The 20,063-nt window shown below is 39.7% G+C and overlaps 1 protein-coding gene across 3 annotated transcripts in view; it reads right to left on the bottom strand.

The window, feature by feature from the left end:
• Positions 1–20,063, bottom strand: part of GSTCD (glutathione S-transferase C-terminal domain containing) — a 133,398-nt gene that overhangs the window by 18,611 nt on the left and 94,724 nt on the right. For all 3 annotated transcript variants that reach the window (XM_089778047.1, XM_075929687.2, XM_006119312.5), the window contains 3 exons: positions 12,043–12,158; positions 10,298–10,342; positions 7,220–7,348 (listed from right to left, as the gene is read on the bottom strand). In XM_089778047.1, the coding sequence (XP_089634173.1) occupies positions 7,220–7,348; positions 10,298–10,342; positions 12,043–12,158 (290 nt within the window). The remainder of the gene's footprint in view (positions 1–7,219; positions 7,349–10,297; positions 10,343–12,042; positions 12,159–20,063) is intronic.

Here is a 20,063-nt window from a genome sequence, read left to right on the forward strand (position 1 = left end):
CAGAACAGAAGGCTTTTTGTGGTGTAGGTATACCTCTTTCTACGAAGAATAACTCCTTTTTTCGCAAGAGTTCTTGCACAAAAAGGTGTGTGGGGACGCTCAACAGGGGTTTCTTGTACAAAAAGAGCCTATCAGAAAAAGCACAGGTGCTCTGATGGCCTTTTTGTGAATAGCAATCATAACATTCTTGCACAAGAGTGTCCATGCAGCGTGGACGCTCTCTTGCGATGAGCTTTTTAGGTGTGGACGTGCTTTTGCGCAAGACGTTTTTGCGAAAGATCTCTTCTGCAAAAAGCTTCTTGCACAAAAACCCTGCAGCGTAGACAAAGCCACAATGTCTGAGCAATTCAGAATCAGTCAGATGAAGCAATGAGAATAAGTCAATGGGCTTAAATTGCAGCAAAGAAGGTTAGGTAAAACATTAGGAAAACTTCCTGTTTAGGTGGTTAAAAGCACTGGATTAAATTGCCTAGGGAGATTATGGAATCTCCATCATTGGAGATTTTTAAGAGCAGGTTAGAAATGGTGCATGGTCCTGCCCTGAGTGCAGGGGACTGGACTTGATGACCTCTAAAGGTTCCTTCCAGTTCTATGAAGAGAACTCTTGGCTATATTCTCTATTTCATGGCATGCAATATGCCAAAGCAGCAGATTTACAAAAAATGAGAATTTACAGAAATAATGTTTCCTTATATCAACATTTTGTTTATATATTTTTTCTTTATAGGGACTGGTACATAAAAACAGGCTCATTCTGTTTTACACATTAACCTGTTCCTCCTGATTATTCTTAATATCATAATTCTGATTGACCACACAATTGGGTAATATGGAAATTACATCACAGATTGGGATTTCACAGGGAGAACAAGCAGGAACAAATGAATCCTCGGCGAAAGGATCATGTTCTCATTTACATTTTCTTAACAGAAAATAAAGAAAGCAAGCCAATTTAGAACATAACAAATTTATCAGATTCTTCTAGTGATGGAAAAAATGATAATCAGCCACCATTTTAAGTCATTCATCAAGATTTCTTTATGTGTGGAGAGGAAACAAAACAAAAGAAATAGGATACAGTGTTTATAGAGTGTTCCAGAGGGACAGCCACTCTTTAACAGCAAAGAGTAAAAAGCAGTATGACGTCTGAGTAGTAAGATGAGGGTCTGGTTGTGATTTATATTAGTAGTTGTTTTCTGTGACTGTATTGACTTGTTAGTGCTTCTTGACAATTATCTATGAATAATTACATTTCATTCATAGGCACTGAAGCCTTGATCTTAGATTAGTTTTCCAATATGTGACCTTTTCGGGCATAGTTCTCAAGTGGATTAAATTCCATTTCTCTTTGATGGACACCGCTTATAATATTCGAGATAAAATATTTCATCTAAAACTGATGTGAGAAACCAGTGACATACCAAAGTGATATTTCAAAACTTTTTGTACCAGTGAAGTGAAGAAGACTAGACTGATGCACAAAAATTCAGGAACAATTTATGCCCTTGATCTTAAGAGATTTCAGCTCCTGATGACTCAAAGGTGCTCAGGAATGCTCAAAATCTCCACAGCCACAGCTGCTGTAGAAAAAAAAGAAAATCTTCACTCTTTTCCATCCTCCCTAAAAAAACATTTTGGCACCGATGAAGAGTGAGGGGGAACCTTTAACTCTCTCTCCTTCACCCAGTGACACTGGAAGAGAAGAGCAGTATCTACATTAGGAATGTAAAATCATGTTTAAAAGCTAATCAGTTAAAGCTTTACCAGGTAACTGGTTAACCCTTATATCATTCTCTATCCTGGCTTTTGGAAAGAAAAAACAAAAAGATGTGCTTCTTAGTCTTGTTTTCCTCTCCCAATTTCCACTTGTCTCACAACTCCTTCTACACCTCTTCAGTCACTACCTTGCATCTGCTGCCCATATATTTTTGCTGAAGAAAGCTAAAATGGACAACAGGGATACAATTTCACTGCTACCATTATAATCATTAATAGTTCTTAAGCATGGTGTACATGACACTAAATAAAGACAAGTTATTGTCCCAAACAGCTTCTAGTTAAGAGGCGCTAGATTTCTGGCAGCAGTAAAAGAATGAAGAAAAACAGACTACATGAAAACAACATCAAGGATGGGGTACCAATTGATACAAGCCATTAACATGTGGAGGAGAAATGTACTTGAAGCACAATGGATGACCATTTTAATGGTTAATTTTCTTTATGGGCTCTGAGCACTGGAGAAATTACTGCATGTTTTGCCTCTAAGGGTGCACCTACACTGCACCCTTAGCTTGAAATAAAGTATGCAATTTGAGCTACGCCAATTGTGTAGCTTATTTCAAATTAATTTCAAAATATCTTATTTTGAAAATTGGCAGTATCTACCCAGCGCTAAATTTTGAAATAAACCACTGCTCCGAAACATCCCTTAATCCTCATGGAATGAGGTTTACAGGAACATTGGAATAGCGCATTCATTATTTTGAAAGCTATTTTGAAATAATGGGAGTGCTGTCAAGATACAGAAAATGCTATTTCAGGATACCAGAAGAAATGTCTAGACACACCCCAATTGACTATTCTGCACACACAGGTATGCAGTGTGTATTTATATAAATGTGCTTTAATCGGTATCATTAATGGAAGTTATGAAACAAGGTTTAAACTCCCATTTAAAGGTTCCCAATAAGATTTTGGACTACAGAAATGAGAAGATAAAATAAGTTAAATCCAAAATTTGGGTAAAAACAACACAAAACATATAATAATGTTCTATTGTTGTCTGCAAACCTCATTATATAAGCTCCAGTGAACAAAGAAATCAATCAGCTGCACAAAGAAAGATCAGAAATATGTTTGTTAGTTATTAGTGCAGCAAAAGGTATAATGGATGTATTAAACAGACCGTTCATCATAGAAAAACAAAGTAGCCGAACAAAAATAATTTTAAAACAAGAGAAGATTTTTAAAAATCACAGCTACCAGTTACAACAACACTAATTCTATGCTCTCCTTTGAGGGGGACAGAAGCTCTTCTTTCAGTGTAGTGCTAAAACACAGATCTAATACATATAAAAGAAAGAATTAACTGCTGTTAGCTAATATCAATACAGAATTATTTTATTGATCCTACATGAGCTTTAAGCCAACTAACTTCTCTGTTTAGCCCAGCAGAATCTACACAACTGAAAACTGGATATCATTAATGACATCCAATATGGAGTTTTTGTCACCATCAGGGGCGGCCCGTCAATACAGGCAACCTAGGCGGTTGCCTAAGGCGCCAAGATAAACTGCCGTTGAGGGCTCTGGAGGCAGGGGCGCCGATCGCGCATTTTGCCTAGGGCGCCAGTTGCTGGCAGCTCGTCTAGGGTCGCTCCTGGTCACCATGTGCTGTTCTTCTGTACTACATATTAATCTGTACACAGAAACCTAATTCAAGTACAGGCAGTCCCCGACTTACGTCGGATCTGCAGTTACGAACGGGGCTCTCCCCGGAGGACACGGACTGCGGGACCTCGCGGTCCTGCTACCCATGTACTCGGGGCTTTCTCCGCGCCTGGGCTGCCTCGCCACCCGAGCCCCCCCGCGGCTTTGCAAAGCCTCGGGGAAGCAGGCAGCGGGACAGCCCAGACGCCCCGCGGCTGTCCCGCTGCTGGCATCCTCAGAGGCTTTGTTCCCCGTCTCCCTGGTCTGCTGGTCTCCAGCATACCAGGGAGACGGGGAGCAAAGCCGCGGAGGACCCAGGCGGCGGGACCGCGGTGCGTCTCGGTCTGCCGCCCGCGTCTTCCTGGTCTGCTGGGGTGGGGAGGGGGCGTTGCTGGTCAATTTCAGCAGCGGCTGAATCAGGACGCCTGGGGCAGAGCAGATGGGGTGCTGCTGGGTTGGTCCAGTAGCACCGAGGAGCAGCGCTACTGGAGCAACCCAGCAGCACCCCAGCTGCTCTGCCCCAGGCGTCCACAAGTCAGCTGCTGCTGAAACTTACCAGCGCTGACTACAGGAAGCTCGAGGCAGAGTTGCTCTGCCCCGGGCTTCCTGGAATCAGCTGCTGATCAGTTTTAGCAGCAGCTGACTTGGGGACGCTCGGGGTTCTTAAGTTGATTCTGTATGTAAGTCGGAACTGGCGGTCAGTTTCAGCAGCGGCTGAATCTGGACGCCAGTTCCGACTTACATACAGATTCAACTTAAGAACAAACCTACAGTCCCTATCTTCTACGTAACCCGGGGACTGTCTGTAGTCCTTAAAGAATACAGAACACTCCCAAAATAATATGTCGTCTCAGGAACTTTCCCAAACATAGGAAGCAACACAGATGATGCAGTGATGGTACATGTCTAGACTAGGGACATTATGTGTTTTTATGTAAATGTGTAACTGCTTGAAATTTTAGTGGGTTACACATTTACACATGAGGAGGCAGAGATGAGCCAGTGCTCATGGGAAGTCGGCTTTTAACAAAAATTACTGCCTGAACTCAGAAGGAAATTGAAGCCTGAGTTCCATGAGGCAGGGGGCTGTAACCTAGCCCTGACACCTATGGTGGTGGTTGGACTCAGGATTTGGCTCCAATCCCCGACCACTCTAAGCCAGCCCTGGTGTGGGGTTCTAGCCCACTTTGGGTCCTGACCCACAGTTTTAGAACCGCTGAACAAGATCATTTATTAAAATACATTTTTGTAACCTTGTTTATTACTATTCCTTGCATTTAGAATATTGTAATTTGATCTGACGAATAAGAGGAATTAATTAGGAGAAGTTATTCTTAGCTTCACATTTTCAAATGTAAGTTAACAATAAGTTAGCAGCTAAACAGACCACCACAACTTTATCTGAAGACAGATAAACACATTCCCCACTAATAAAATCTAAAGAGATCAAGACTTCTTTGCTAGGTGTATATAAAATGTCAGAGTTTTTTGCCTCTTCCTTGTGTTCCAAGAATATCACCTACACCAACAAAATGAACAATGACAGGTTATTTTCTTCAGTGATAACAAAAAAAAAACCTTTAATTTAGTATTCATCTGGATGTCCACAACAAACTGAACAGCTTGCTGCTGCATTTATCCTCAAAGCCACGGCCAATGACAGTCTCCACCAGGAATATTTCATTAAACACAACAAAGTTACACAATGCTTAAAGAATATTTGAGTGGGGGTGAATTGGTTTAAAATGTTCTATCTGTAAATACTGTCAAGTAATCTATACTGCCTGTGCTGCTGTGATGCAATCTGATGAACTATACCATATGATATGCCTGGAGAAACTTAAAATATTTCTTTCTTAATCAACCATATTTAGGGTATGCACAATTATTAGAGTTGAGAGATTATTTCTAGAACCTTTCAAGAACCATATCAGTTGTCAATTATTTCTATACCGTTTTATTTCTGTGTAACCATACTCCTGGGTTGTTATGCCATGTTTAACATCCATCATTTCACTATTTGCAAATTATAATAATTTTGTCAGCAGGACATTATTAGTACCTATGAAGTAAATTGTAAATATATGTAATGTGAAGTATCTGCAGTACATTTATTTTGCCTTTGAGGAACAGATGATAATTTGAGTCTGATTCTTTACTAAGTTTTCTGAGTAAATAACTTACATAATCAAGCCCCATATTGCCCACCATACGTCGGAGGCTCTTCAATCTGGCCGCAGCAGCAACCTGTTGGTGGCAGGCCCAGCCTGAGTGTGCTGCAGGCAGGGGCGCTCTAGCATGACAGGAGCAGTTCCTGTTAAGTGGCTCGCCTCTATCCCCCTTTAATCAATTAACCAATTAAACATTATGTTTAACTGATTAACCAATTAAATGGGATTTTACATACCTAGTATAATGTCTGAGCCTTTAAAATGTAAGCTTTTCCCTCTCACTCAGTGTGATACATATCTTCTCATTCCTTCTCAAATTTAGCATCAAATATAAGTTCTTTAAAGGTCTTGACCTTTGAGGCCTTTCATATCTCCACTCTGATCTTGCCTTATGAGTTGCTCACACACACAAGCATGGCCCAGGCAGCTCTCACTGGGCGGTTTCTGGCACCATGTGGGGACTCACAGGCTGCCCCTAGAAGCCAACCACTTGGAGTGGCATGCTAGGGACAGCAGCAGGCAGGAAGCCTGATGCAGGGGGCCTACCCCAGGTCCTGCTCAGCTGTGGGACAAGAGAATTGTGGCAGACTGGATTTTGCCCACCCCACTCTACTCACTTTACTCTGAAAACGCTTTATACTTGACTACCCCTTAGCATCCTTTTCTGATTTTTCTCTACTGAAAATATTTCTGAAGTTCACACGACCACAGTATATAGGTAACTTCTTTTCATCATCTTCCATGCTGCACATTTCACGCTACCTTGAGCCCTGGTGCGGTGAATATTGCCCTTCCAGCTTCAAACCCTTCCTCAAAGTACTGTTCTTTAATGAGCCACTCTAACCTTGAAGTGCTGTAATTAATTAAAAACAAACAAAAACATTTGCCTTTCTACATCACGATGCATCTCCCCAATGCTAAGATTTACTTTAATTATTTTCTTAGGGTGTGTCTAGACTATAGGGTTTTTTCGAAAAAAGTGGCCTTTTTTCGAAAAAACTTCCCCTGTGTCTAGACTGCTGCTGCATTCTTTCGAAAGTAAATCGAAAGAATGCGGCAGTTTGTTTGACTGTGGAAAACCTTGTTTTACAAAGAATAACGCCTTTTTTTGGAAAGTGCTCTTTTGAAAAAAGGCGCTATGTAATGCAAACTATGCTTTTTCGAAAGAGAGCATCCAGACTGCCTTTGTGCGCTCTTTCAAAAAAGCAGCTTGCTTTTTCGAAAGTACTGGCTGTAGTCTAGATGCTCTTTTTCAAAAGAAGCTTTTTCAAAAGTATTTTTTGAAAAAGCCTCTTTCGAAAAAGGCACGTAGTCAAGATGTACCCGTAGACACTGAATACCTTGGAACAAGAACATCTTTCTCATATGAGTTTTGCACATTGAAGAGAATAATTTGATCACTCAACAAATAACTAAGAACAGGATGATAATATTATCTTATTGTCTAAGTCTAAAAAATTCAAAGATGATTTCCTGCTAACAGAACAAGAGTTTGTATAGCATCAGAAATGCCTGGCTTCATAATACCAAGTATGGGAAATGTTTTTGAATATACTTAGTCACCTTCAGAAAGAAAGCATTTTTTTCTCAATAATCAGTAGACACTTTCAACCACTTACCCCAATATTAAAAGTTCCTTTAAAATAGTCCAGGTTTGCTTGAATAAACCAAATGTTGTGCAATCCTAATTCATCACTTCTGTCTTTAGCACGTACCAGTGACAACTCCTTATTTTCTATCAGCACCACCTGGATTCCATATGCAAGAAAATAAGTCAGTAATACTGCTCTAAAATCAAAATAAAATGATATTTTCAATACAGTACAAATATTTTGATGCAAAATATTTATTTAATTTCTTGAGACCAGTGAAGAGATCTCTTAAAAAGCAACATTCTAGTGAAATAAATGGAAGGTGCTCAATATTTACTAGTACCAAGTGACTGGCAGATGTGTCTGGTTTTTCTAAACAAAATTTTTTTCTTTTTGCAGTCAATTTCCACAACTATTTGGGACTAGCTAAACTTTTATATTCTAACATTTGCAAATGTTAGAAACTAAAGATACAGTGCTGGTAGGAGGTTGTTTTTGTGTGTGAGAGAAACATTGTTTTGTAAAAATACATTACAGAAACATGTTTAATGACACACTATAATACAACTTACTAGTTCCTCTTTATCTCCTGCACTAAGTTTGACATTTGAATATCTAACCTTCTTTCTCTAAAAATCAGTGCTTTCAGTCAAGAATTGACAGGGATTATTTGTTGCCCTGAAGTGTTCTTGTGGATTCTGCAGTTTCAAATATTGTTAGTTTGCTCCTTTCACAACCAAGAAACACACAAATATATGAAAAAAATCACTACATACTTAATATTTGCTGTTTTGATTATAAAAATACTCAAAACTGTATAACATCAGTAGACTTTTCAATTAGGAATTGCTTGTAGGGATATAAAATCCCATTTAATTGGTTAACCAGTTAGACAGAATTTTTAATCAGTTAACTGAGTAGAGGGGACAGGAGCAGGGCTGGAGCGATCCTCACCCCCACTGTGAGGGGAGGAAGGGGCTAGAGAATCTCTTGCCTGTGGCAGGCCCTATGGGCCTGGAGCAGCCCCTTGCCCGCCGTGGCAGGAAGCTGCTCCACCTCCTATCAGTTAACCGGAACCAGAAAGCATCACCTGTTAAGCTTACTGGTTAACCATTCAAATCCCCAATAGTGGATTAAAACATTTCCCTGACAACTACTTTACAGAGATATCTTAAATTAACCTTCAATTCTGTAACTCATAGTTTTGCTTTGTCCACACCATATACCAAGCCAGATGATAACATCTTGTTCTTTTGATGTAGCCTTCCAAACTCTATCACTTTTTAAATGGTTATTCTTGATGTAATCTCTGTCCTATTCCTTCACTGTGCATGATGGCTAATCTGAGCTAAGGCACTGTTAGAACAGAACATACTAATACTAGTACTAATTCTTAGCTCTTTGAAATGTAATAAACCTGGAAGGGATTTAACACAGCAATTATATCCAGTATAAGTAAATCCCTTTGTTTTCAGTTTAAACTCATTTTTACTAAAAAAAAACCCCAGGTTTTACAAAAAGTATTATTTTTTTCCTCCAATGTTCATTCTACGTTTGTGATTCTCTCTCTCTCTCTCTCTCTCTCTCTCTCTCTCTCACACACACACACACAGTTTTAATGGGAAAATACAATACACTGCATGAGATACATGTATTATGACAATACATTAGTCTGTGTATATGCAAAGCTGCCTGTTGAAGGAAGGCTCTGGATTAGTCTAGAAGATGTGCACAAAAAACAAGCAGGCACACACACAAACTCTGAAGTGCATGCACATCAGAATGTATTGATGAATCTCACACCCACCCTGTATACATTTCAAGCTGTTAGCAAACAATGGTTAAAGGTCTGACACACTAAAATGGGAAGAAAATGAAAATCTGAATCAAAATATGGTTCAGCACACACGGAAGTATTCAAAAGTTATAAAAAAACCAAAAACATAAGAAAAGGATGAAGTTGAGTGTACGTGCTGTAAGTAGCATGGCTCACTTATTAAATGTAAATATTTATAGACTAATAGTTCTATGTCTACAACAGTAAACTGTTTATGCTTTATTTGGGGATTAGGAATATATCGTTTTCTTAAAGTCAGAGGTAGCATTGTATTTTGAGTTCTGTTTTAGTTCTGCAGCAAACCACACTGAATTCCACTCATCAAAGTATTAATCTATTGATTACTTTTTCCCCGTCTTTCCATCTGCCCTCCCCCCGATATTTTATCCAAAAAATTAATAGTTTTATGCCAATATTCACTTGTTCACACCAATAAATGCCCTGGAAAAATTAAATAAAATTAAAACGGAAAACAAAGGGCTCTTAGACTGAATCTAATCTCCACGCAAGTTTGAGGAAATCGAGCGGGTGAGTGGCTACAGGTTTTAGTTCCCAATGTGATTTTTTTACCCGAACCCTGTTGCAAGTGGCTAGAAGTGAATCAACTCTTTGAGGTTCACTTGGAGCCTCAAGAATTGCTGAAGGAAACATCCTCTCAAGATTTAGGACAGGGCTGCCTTCACTAGTGCATGTAATATATGTTGGTTAGCCAGACTTCTTCCCACATCCTAGGATTGGTCAGAAAAGCGGGCTAGTTGCTTTTCCAGAGAATATTCAATTCAACACTTCAATTCAGCAGAGAACTTAAACATGTACTTATGTGCTTTGCTGAATAGGGATAACCCACAATTCTGCAATACAACAAATACTGATGTATGCACAAATTCAGAGCCCCTCACTAGAGTATATATGTAAAGCCACTATAGCATTACTGTTAGCCGACTGTGATTTCCATCAGGCCATCCTCACTGTTCCAAAGATATGTTCCAAAAAACTTGGACTTATAGCAAAATGACTTAAGGTGAGGATTTTTTTCCCTGCAGCTGACTTCAATGTGCACAAATTGGGGTTTTTTTTGTGCAACTTAAGAGCGAGAATGGGAGGACTTATAACCATCAGTTCCTACAAGCGCCAATGACTTTAGTGCGGAATGGATGTATACCAAGGCAACTTATAGGGGGGACACCCTGTAGTGGCTTTTTTTTAACAAAAGTTGTGAATGATCAAATACTGATGATTGCATTGTCTGTAGTTTATTGAAACTTTACCTGACATGATGGCAACATGTGAGCAAGAACAATTCCTACATGGCCCTGTGAAAACCAAAAAAAGAAAGTCATTCTTCAATCCTCATGCAGCTGACCCCCTTCAAAAGTGACAGTGACTTTGTAAGCAACTCAGATTACGAAGTTTGTAACTTTGCCTTGTGTCACAAAGTGGCACTCACAAGCACCAACCTTTCAACTTCCCTTGAGGTAGCTCTGCAGACTCCCTTCTCAGTTAACTCTCTTCTGAACTTTTTAAATAACTGCACAGTTCAAAGTCCCCTCTGGTGTCTACATTGAGTCCAAACATACCCCCAAAGTAAAATCTTTTCCTTCTTTCTGCTGCAGCCTTGAACTATCAACCAAAGCTCTTCATTCTCTTTGCATCAGCCTTCCTTCCTGGAGCTGGGTTCGGTTCGATCTCTACCATGGGCAGCCTGCCCTACCATGCTATGCCTCTAACATAGGCAAAAAAAGGCACTGCCTTCCCAAAAAATGCCCATGTGCCTCAGCCACCCAGGAAGGCTAGGGCTGAGACAGCCCATTTCCCTGGCCACCTGGGAGGGTTGGGGCTGCTAGCTAGGAAAGATTGGGCTGGGACTGGGTGGGGCTTGGCTCCAGAGGAGAAGATGCTGCAGGAGTGGGGCCTCAGGCGGAAGGACTGGGCCTTCACCCATCACCCATTATCTCTACCTTTATTGTTTGTGGCATTCACCTGAAGCTACTTTCTACAGCTTTCTTTTGTAAGCTTTTGTGTTGCTGTTGCTGCTCCTACTTATAGGGTAACCAGATGGTTTCAAAAAAATACCGGACACACTTGATCTCAGATGGGGGGGGGGGGGGGGAAGACGAGACCGGCCAGTGGGAAGCAGGGCTGGCCGGGAGAGGGTTGGGGGGGTAGTGGGGCTGGCCGGGGAAGAACCAGCCAGCGGGGAGCGGGGCTGGCCAGGTGAGGGTCGGGGCTGGCTCAGGGATATGGGGGGGGGGGGGGAACCTGCTGGCGGGAAGCAGGGCTGGCCAGGAGGAGATTGGGGGGAGTGGGACTGGCTGGTGAGGAGTGGGGCTGGCCAGGAGGGGAGCGGGGGTAGGGGAAGTGGGGGAACTGGCAGGCGGGGAGCAGGGCTGGCCTGGGTGCATGCAGATCCCAGGGTGTTTGTTGCCCATCCCATACACGTTTCCGGCGGGGCGCAAGGGTGAGTCTGGCCCCAGGGATTCCATCCCACCTCACCCCGCCCCCCTCCTCTCTACTGTGTATTTGCGTACTGATATTTATGATAATAATAAAACGTACTTAATTAGAAAATACCGGACATTTATATGTCCGGTATTTTCTCAATTTCTTTCACAGACAGAAAGCTCAAATACTGGACCGTCTGGTTCAAAACTAGACACCTGGCAACCCTACCTACTTAGCCAACTCCCCTCTCTAGAAGCACACTTTCCAGGCCCCTTGCTCTGATGGGAGCTTCTCTTCTCAGGAGCATCTGGCCTCTAGCATCCCCCTTAACAGGACCTTGGCAACTTTATCAGGTTCATTAACTAATAAGCTGCCTAGAAATATCATTGTTTGTAGGGTGGTCTGAACTGTCTTGTTGTCTCTTACAGAAGCCTGTCACAGGTAGGCTGGTCCCTGACAGCCCTGAAAGAATGATCCTCCATGATCCTATTTTTTGCAATCATGTCCTGCTGAAATTGTAAAAGATTAAAAAAACAATAATGTTGCACTATATACAGAGAACATACAATACCCCTCCACTGCAAAAATCCACAATCACATCTCCAGGCTTAGATAGTTTTATCACCATGGACACCAGATTGTTCAACTGCTGCTGTTTCCTCAGACCACGATCACCAGACATCTTTCCTGAGGATGACAACAAACAAAATAAATTAATGACGACTAATTTTTATAGCTATTCCATAATATTTGTAACTTTTTTAACAGTTATAAGAAAACCAGAACCAACAATTATGAGATTTTCAAAGCTGTCTAGACAGTTTAGAAAAATAATCACATTTGGCACATTTTAAAATCTCAGCCTAAATATTTTGAACTGTTCCATTAATTGCTTTAGCACATTATGGAATTCTTTCTTCACGTTGTTCCTGTTAAGGCATGCAGATGGCTTTGTACAATTACACTTACAAATGGAAATGAATTGTGATATGGTAATCAAATCCTTCAACACAACCTTAAAGGGCATTTTCACCCAGTGACTCAGGCTCAGAAACAGAGATTTGTCTCAGATCAGAGATTTTACAGGAGAAAAATCACGCGAGTTCTTTAAGCACCTTGTTTCAGACTGTTTCACTTTCACTCATATTGAGTGCACTGCAAGTAATCCCCATTTATTTAATTATTCTATTTGTAAATTAAGATGTTACTTCATAGCTGTCTGCAGAACAACTGGAATGCCCTACCTTCATACAAAAGAAAACTAAAACCTCAGTGCTTTCAACAGTACTTAAAAAAGATGAAATGGCTTCTTGAGATAGAATTAATTTGTTTGGTTAGCATTTATATAGTCCAAACATGCTGTTGGCTTCAGTGAAACTAATGACGTTTGCGGACCTTATTATTTGTTAAGATGAAGAAAGAGACCATAACATCCCTTTTCTTTGCTCAGAAAAATATTTGGAACTGTAGATAGACATTTCTAGTAGTGAAATTGTCATTTACAAGCTAATCATTGAGGTAAGAAGAAAAGGTATCTAGGCAACTTCTTTTTTTCTTCTCATTAAATTTTCATGCACATCACATGTCCAAATCTTTGTTCCACATCCTCTGAAATATAAATACAGGGCTTTCTTTGAGCTCTGCAATGTGGTTGAGTATGTTAAATGCTGCTGATGCACCACAAGCTTTTTTGGACCCGAACCACTGAATGGATCTGTCTCTATTTTTCTGCAACATTCTTTGCTTATCTATTCTACAAAAAATAAGCTTCTGTTCAGATTTAAGGGAATAGTGTTTTAAGGATATCTTATTATAAGAGCAAAGTAACTAAGAATAAATTCTAGCATGTTTCCAAAAAAACCCGTAAGCTTTCTGCTCATTGCATCTGCAGGAGCAGCTCCTCTTTCCCCTACCAAATTGGGGCAATGTCTTTCTAATTAAATGATCCAAATTTATGGCCAGGTTACTTATTAGAGATGTAAACAAGTAGTTAGTCAAAGGGTAGGATCAGAGGCAGCAAAAGGCAGGAAGCAGGAGCTGGTGCTGGAGGGAACCAACTTAAAAGCCAGTTCCCCCCAGCACTGTCTCTGCAATGCCGCATTCCTTCCCCTCCCCATGCGTTGCTGCTTCTATCAGAGGCAGCAGCACAGGAGGGAGGGGGAGCAGGGGAGGCTGCTGCAAAGTAGCAGGAGAGGCTTCTCCGGCAGCAGCTCCCGTGGACAGGGGCTGCTGGACCCGGTGTGAGTCGGGACTGAGGAAGCCCTGTTCAGTCTCGGTTCGCTCAGGGTCCAGGAGCTAACCCCACTGTGCCTCTGCAGTTTAAATATAGTAGGAGCCAGGCAGCCTGTGCGCCTGCCTCTTACTACATTTAAACTGCAGAGCCACAGTGGAGATAGTTCCTGGATCCAGCGCGAGCCGGGACTGAGCAAGCCTTCCCTTACTGACTAATCGTATAGTCAATAAAAATTTTATCAACTACACGATTAATGAATTACCCGCCTGTTAACATCCATATTACTGACCATGACCAAAAGTATCACAAAGTCAATAGATCTACTTATGGTGGAAGAGTATCACAATCTTTTTCAACAGAAATATATTTTTCAACAGAAATATAAAAGATCCACTTCTTACAGTAGCACATTCTATGCTATCTATGCAAAGACAACAGAAAAAAAGGCTGCAGGAGATGGTACAATGAGCAGTAATACTGAGATGCTTACAGTAGTCATCTATAAATAAAGATATTCTGTGTTTAAAGTATTCTTTCAGTAATTCTTTCAGAGTTTATAAATAACTTGAAGCTGCCTAGAAAGGAAAGTAAGAGCTCAAAAATTACTTAGTGAGTCAGAGAAAGTAGTATTTTGAGAACAGTGACTAATTTCAAAATGTTGAATGTTTATTTCTATTTTTAGTCTGAAACCGATGTCTGAAACTCCATCCATAGCACATTAATGAAAGAAAATGGCTTTAAGATCCATTCCTGGCTTGGCTAGAACCAATTTTCTTGGTTTTGCAGAACAATCTGAGAAAATGCTGCTGTTGATGAAAGGGTCTTCAAGTAGTCCCCTGGCATGTAATTTACCCACCATGGGTAATTTTATTTTTCCCAGCCCGGCTTCCCAGAAACTTGAATGTAAACATTATTACCATTTTTGTTGTCATTCAGGCATTGTCCTTGATTTCCTGAAGAACTTGGGCCTTACTTTCAAAGTTAAGGAAGAGATTTAAAACAAAAAAAATACATACAAGCATTTTTGCTCCGAAGTCAGAAAAATGCAAAGAACGTCTGATTATTCTAATCAAAAGTGGTAGCTCCAATTTTTAACAGGAAAACTAGTGCCGGGCATACCATTTTATCCATTAGTTTGGACATCTGATTATGTTTTTTCATTTATCTTTTTTAGCTTAAAGCAATGAATCACCTCACATGATTTGATTTAATTTAATTGTGCATAGAAAAAGATAAGAAAAATGAATCACATTTCTGTGTTAGGAACACAGTGTTGTGTTTTTTTAAAAGCATTCCTATGTGACATCATACCTCAATGAATTATTCTAGCATTTGCAGCTTCTTGATAGGAAGTCAAAAGGTAAAACACAACCTCCAAAAATATACTGACAAATATTTTTCCCATTTCTCCAGCTGCCAGATACTGACACATGGGATGGATCACTTGATTACTGAACTATTATGTTCGTTCTCTTTGAAGCATATGGCATTAATCTTTGTCAGCAGAAAGGAAACTGGGCTAGATGGACCATTGGTCTGACCCAGTATGGCTGTTCTTATGTTGTTATATAACAAAGAGAGACTCAGCTACACTTTCCAAAAATGGTCATGAGTAACACGCATACAACTTTCCTTTTAGGACTGAAAACCAAACAACAGCCTTTTTTTTCATATTGTGACCGTGCTTACTTAACTGTTGATATAAAAATCCAGAAAATGTATAAAATGTTAAGATGCTTGCCTAGTAAAACAGTCTTTCCCTAAGTGTAATTAATTGAACTAAATCATGAATGCCTAAATACTCCTATTCATCTATTCTTTTTCAGTCTTCACATAATCTAGAATTACTATTATCATAGAATATTATATCATAGAATATATATTTTTCTTAAAGCCCAATAAGACAGTCTTTAACACTTTTTTTCTTTGAAATGTATTCCTACAAGGTGAAACCTTCTTGAAGAATGTGACCTTTTCTCACAGTACATTACAACACCAAAATAAAACATATGTCTCTTTTGTAAAACTCTGCTTGACAGGTTGCCATGCATGCTCAGCAGGTTGGATTTTTCTTTTTCATTTGTGATCAAAACCAATACCTCTGGATTCATCAGTTAAACATTGTTATTAATCCAGATTCTGTGATGAGGAATATAAAAGTCTTCATAGTATTAAATGGCCTCTTGGTTTGGCCTAGAGAATGCTGGAAAACTTAAATTTGACATCATTTTTTTGATACATTAGAGGCTATGTAAACAGTCACTAAGTGCAAACAATCACTAACTGCCAAAATATATCTTCAGATTTTCCATATATGTTTTGATTTAATATCACTTTTGTTTTCTTGATAAAGTAAATTTGAGATCTTAAGCCTGTTTCTTTAATTTTGAAATCATTTCCACTGAATGACATTTTATATGCAGTGCTGCCGAGTCTCACAATTTTATTCCAAGTCTCACCATAGTTTTCTTAAAGCTCTAGCTTCTGGATTCATTTTTTTAAAGTAAGTTTCTTGTCCTTCTAGTTTTGGAGTAAAGCTTGAAAACATGACCCCAGTGTAACCTAACGTCTCAGAAACCAGAAGGCAAATAAAAAGATCCCCCCCCCCACATTTGCATATTTTATAAACTGCATTTTTTTTAACCACAACTCGTGATTTTTTTTTATATTTGATCCTGGTAATGTTGTACACTTAGTTATTTCCTAACACGTAACCTGTGTCTCTCTCACCTTGAAGATTTTACCTCACAACAGCTGAAGTCAAGACTAGCCATGCCTGTCAGCAGTTTCTACAAACACATCATTTGTCATTTCAAGCCACATCCACAACCCCTTACAGTAGTTTCCATGCAACCATTAAACAAAGCATCATTCAATTAGACAATTCTGCCAGGTGCTTGATGAAAAACCAGAGCCCTGCTGACATTTAGCTGTAAATAAAAATGCTTCCTGCTCAGAAGAAATACCACTTCAGAGTGTTCAGTTACTTCGGTGCTGGGTTTGGTAAGTTGCATTTCACTAGAAACATTTACACTTTGTTCCTGATAAAAAATATTGACTACGGTGATAGTACACCAGAATGTGCAACATATCTGTCTGTGTACATAAACTGAGAGATGGGGGAAGAAGATGAATACCATATCAAAAGGTTAGTGGCATCCACTGCCTGGATTTTAATTATGTATCTACCACTTGGTACAACAACCTGATCCATTCAAAAAGCAAAAAACCTGTCCTTCCGAAGTATTTTATAAGCCTGAGCTTTAAGCCATTTCTGGATCCACAACGTGGCAAAGAGTTCAGCAAAGTCAGACAAATCACCTCAACTTGCCATTCATCTCCTAAGGCAGTGCAACTCTGTACTGACTCCAAATGCAGGGCTGTGCCTTTTAGATTTTTGGCAGTATATTGCTTTCACTATCTATGTGTATTACCTTCCTGTTGCATAGCTTTATGAGATGTATCCTGATTTTAGGATACTCTCATAAGAAAATTAGGGACACGTGGTCACGATGGAATAACTATAAGGTGGGTGCATAACTGGCTGAAAGACCGTATTCAAAGAGTAGTTATCAATGGTTTACTTTTGAATTGGGAGGGTGTATCTAATGGAGTCCCAAGGGGATCAGGACTGGGTTTAGTCCTATATTTTCATTAATGACTTGAATAATGAAATGGCAAGCTGGGAGGGGTTGCAAGCACTTTGGAGGACAGCATGAGAATTCAAAACGACTATGGCAAAATTGGAGAACTGGTCTGAATTCTACAAGATGAAATTTAACAACAAGCTCAAAGCATTTCACTTAAGAAGAAAAACCAAATGCACAACTACAAAATGATGAACAACTGGGTAGGTAGTAGTACTGCTGAAAAAGATCCTGGGGTTATAATGGATCACAAATTGCGTATAAGTCAAAAAGGTGATGCAGTTGCAAAAAAAGGTCTAATCCTCTAGAGTGTGTTCTGGAATGTCATCTGTAAAACATGGGAGGTACTTTTCCTGCTCTAATCAGCACTGGTGAGATCTCACCTGGATTTCTGTGTTCAAATCTGGGTGCCACACTTTAGAAAAGATGTGGACAAACTGGAGATTCCAGAGGAGAGCAAGAAAAAGGCTAACTGGTTTAGAAAACTTGACCTCTGAGGAAAAGTTAAAAAAAATTGGGCATGCTTATTCTTTAGAAAAGATGACTAAGGAGGGATCTGATAACAGTCTTCAAATATGTTAAGGGCTGTTATTATAAAGAGGATGAAGATCAAGGTCAGACAAAAATTAGTGGGATTTGTCTGCAGCAAGAGAGATTTAAGGCAGGTCTATGCTAGGAGCTAAAGTCAACCAAAATTATACAACTGCAGCTTCATGGATGATGTAGCTGGAGTTGTATCTTAGGTTGACTACCTGCAGCATCTACACTGTGCTGGTTTGATGGGAGAAATTCTCCCACTGACCTGCTTTCAGCATTTCATTCCAGTGGAGTACCAGAGTTGACAGGAGTACATTCGGCAGTCAATTTGACAGATCTTTAGTAGACCCACTAAATCTATTCCTGCTGGATTGATTGCCACAGTGTTAATCCACTCAGGAGTGAAGACATATCTTCAGATTAGATATTAGAAAAACTTTCTAATTATAATGGTAGTTCACCACTTCAGGTTCTTATTAAGAAATCAGTGATGGTCCAGATTTACTTGGCCTTGTTCAGTAAAGGAGACTGTACTTGACGACCTATCAATGTCCCTTCTACTTATTCCTTTCTGTGAGTTTATAATTCCTCTATGTCTGTTCATGCTGCTGATGTATTAAAAAGGAGAGATCTTTATCTCCGCTAATATGCCTCGTATCAAGTTACATATTTTGATGTGCAACAACTCTCTGGAGGAACCTGCTCACCAAAGTAAGTAAAAGGTTCACAAATTGCCCTGTATTGAGAGAATCAAACGGAGAATTTGGAATGGTACAATTGGGTGGTTATTCTACTTGATAGATGAAGATTACATTGATGTATGGAGTGATGTCACTATCCAGCAATATAGCTGCCTCTTGACCTTGAAAAATATCTAACTCTTTGTTGTTAAGGGAATAACAACATTGGAAGGAAAGAAAATCTACAACTGAAAATTGCAATTCTGCGTCATGTCCAGACCTCCAAGTCTAACACACATTGAAGCTAAAAACAATTCAGTTTGACATTTTAAATGTAATTTTAGAGGCCTATAAAGATACAAAATAGACTGGAAAAATGCAAGAGGGAAAGCTTATATTTGGACCAAATGTCCAGGATCAGAAAAGTTATAAATTCTTCTGGGCTTGGCAGTAGTAAGAATATACCAGAATAGGACAGGAATATAGTGTAATTTTGGAACTACAAGAGTTCAGATTCATACTGATAAAATCAAAGCCAGACACAAATTTCTAAAAAGGCTTTACTGATTGCAGCATGGTTTTTTTTTTGAACAATCTAATAAAATTAACTTGTAGTACAAATTAATTTTCAGAATATCTTTCATAGGATATTAAATGAAAACAGTTGCAATCCTACTGAATTTTTACATTAATATAATAATTTGTTAAACACTTTCATTTATAATGAAGAAATAGCTCTGGGTTTTCACATGGGTGACATTGCATGTTCATTTTTTGAAAGTAACATACCAGGGTTATACACACAAAAAATACCATTTTGTAGATCACCCAAAACAAACACTTCCACGGGCAAAACTTAATGGTAAAAAAGAACATTTATATCACAATAAAACATAACATGAATCTTGCTTTGCTTTTCCCTTTGCTATTGCTTATTGATTGTCAATTTCAGGGAATTTTCTGATTTAGCTTCTTGTACACTATATTTATTGGTGGATTAAGGCAGTAGTTTTGAAGAAGGGCTCAGCACTGGCTAACAACTCACTTTCAAATCAATGGTAAAACTCCCATTGATTTTAACAGAAACAAAGAGAGGCCAGTGCTTACCATTCAACTTGTTTAAACAAGTTAACTCTTTCATTTTTCAGTATTCAAGTTCCATTGGGATCAATGGTGCCATAAAATGTTGCTTGGATTCAGGGAAGCCAACAGCCTCTATAAGCCCCAGGGCTAGGTGGGGATGATCTGGCTCTGCGCTCATGGTGGGGCGGGGCCTTAGGCAGAAGGGGCAAGGTTGGGTACAGCCAGTCCTCCATGCTGCTTGGAGTGTACCCCACACACTACCACCACCAAAGACACATGGAGTGTGCGACTATTTAAATGGGTGCGGGGCTCCAGCGGCTGCCAGAACTGCAGTATCAGTAGTGACGGCTGGGAGCCTGGACCCCTTTGAATCGCTGGGCCACAGGAAAACTGCCTCCTTCCTTCCTCCCCA

This window comes from Pelodiscus sinensis, chromosome 4 (genome assembly GCF_052426305.1).
Source record: "Pelodiscus sinensis isolate ZL-2025 chromosome 4, ASM5242630v1, whole genome shotgun sequence".
NCBI classification, from domain to species: Eukaryota; Metazoa; Chordata; order Testudines; family Trionychidae; genus Pelodiscus; species Pelodiscus sinensis.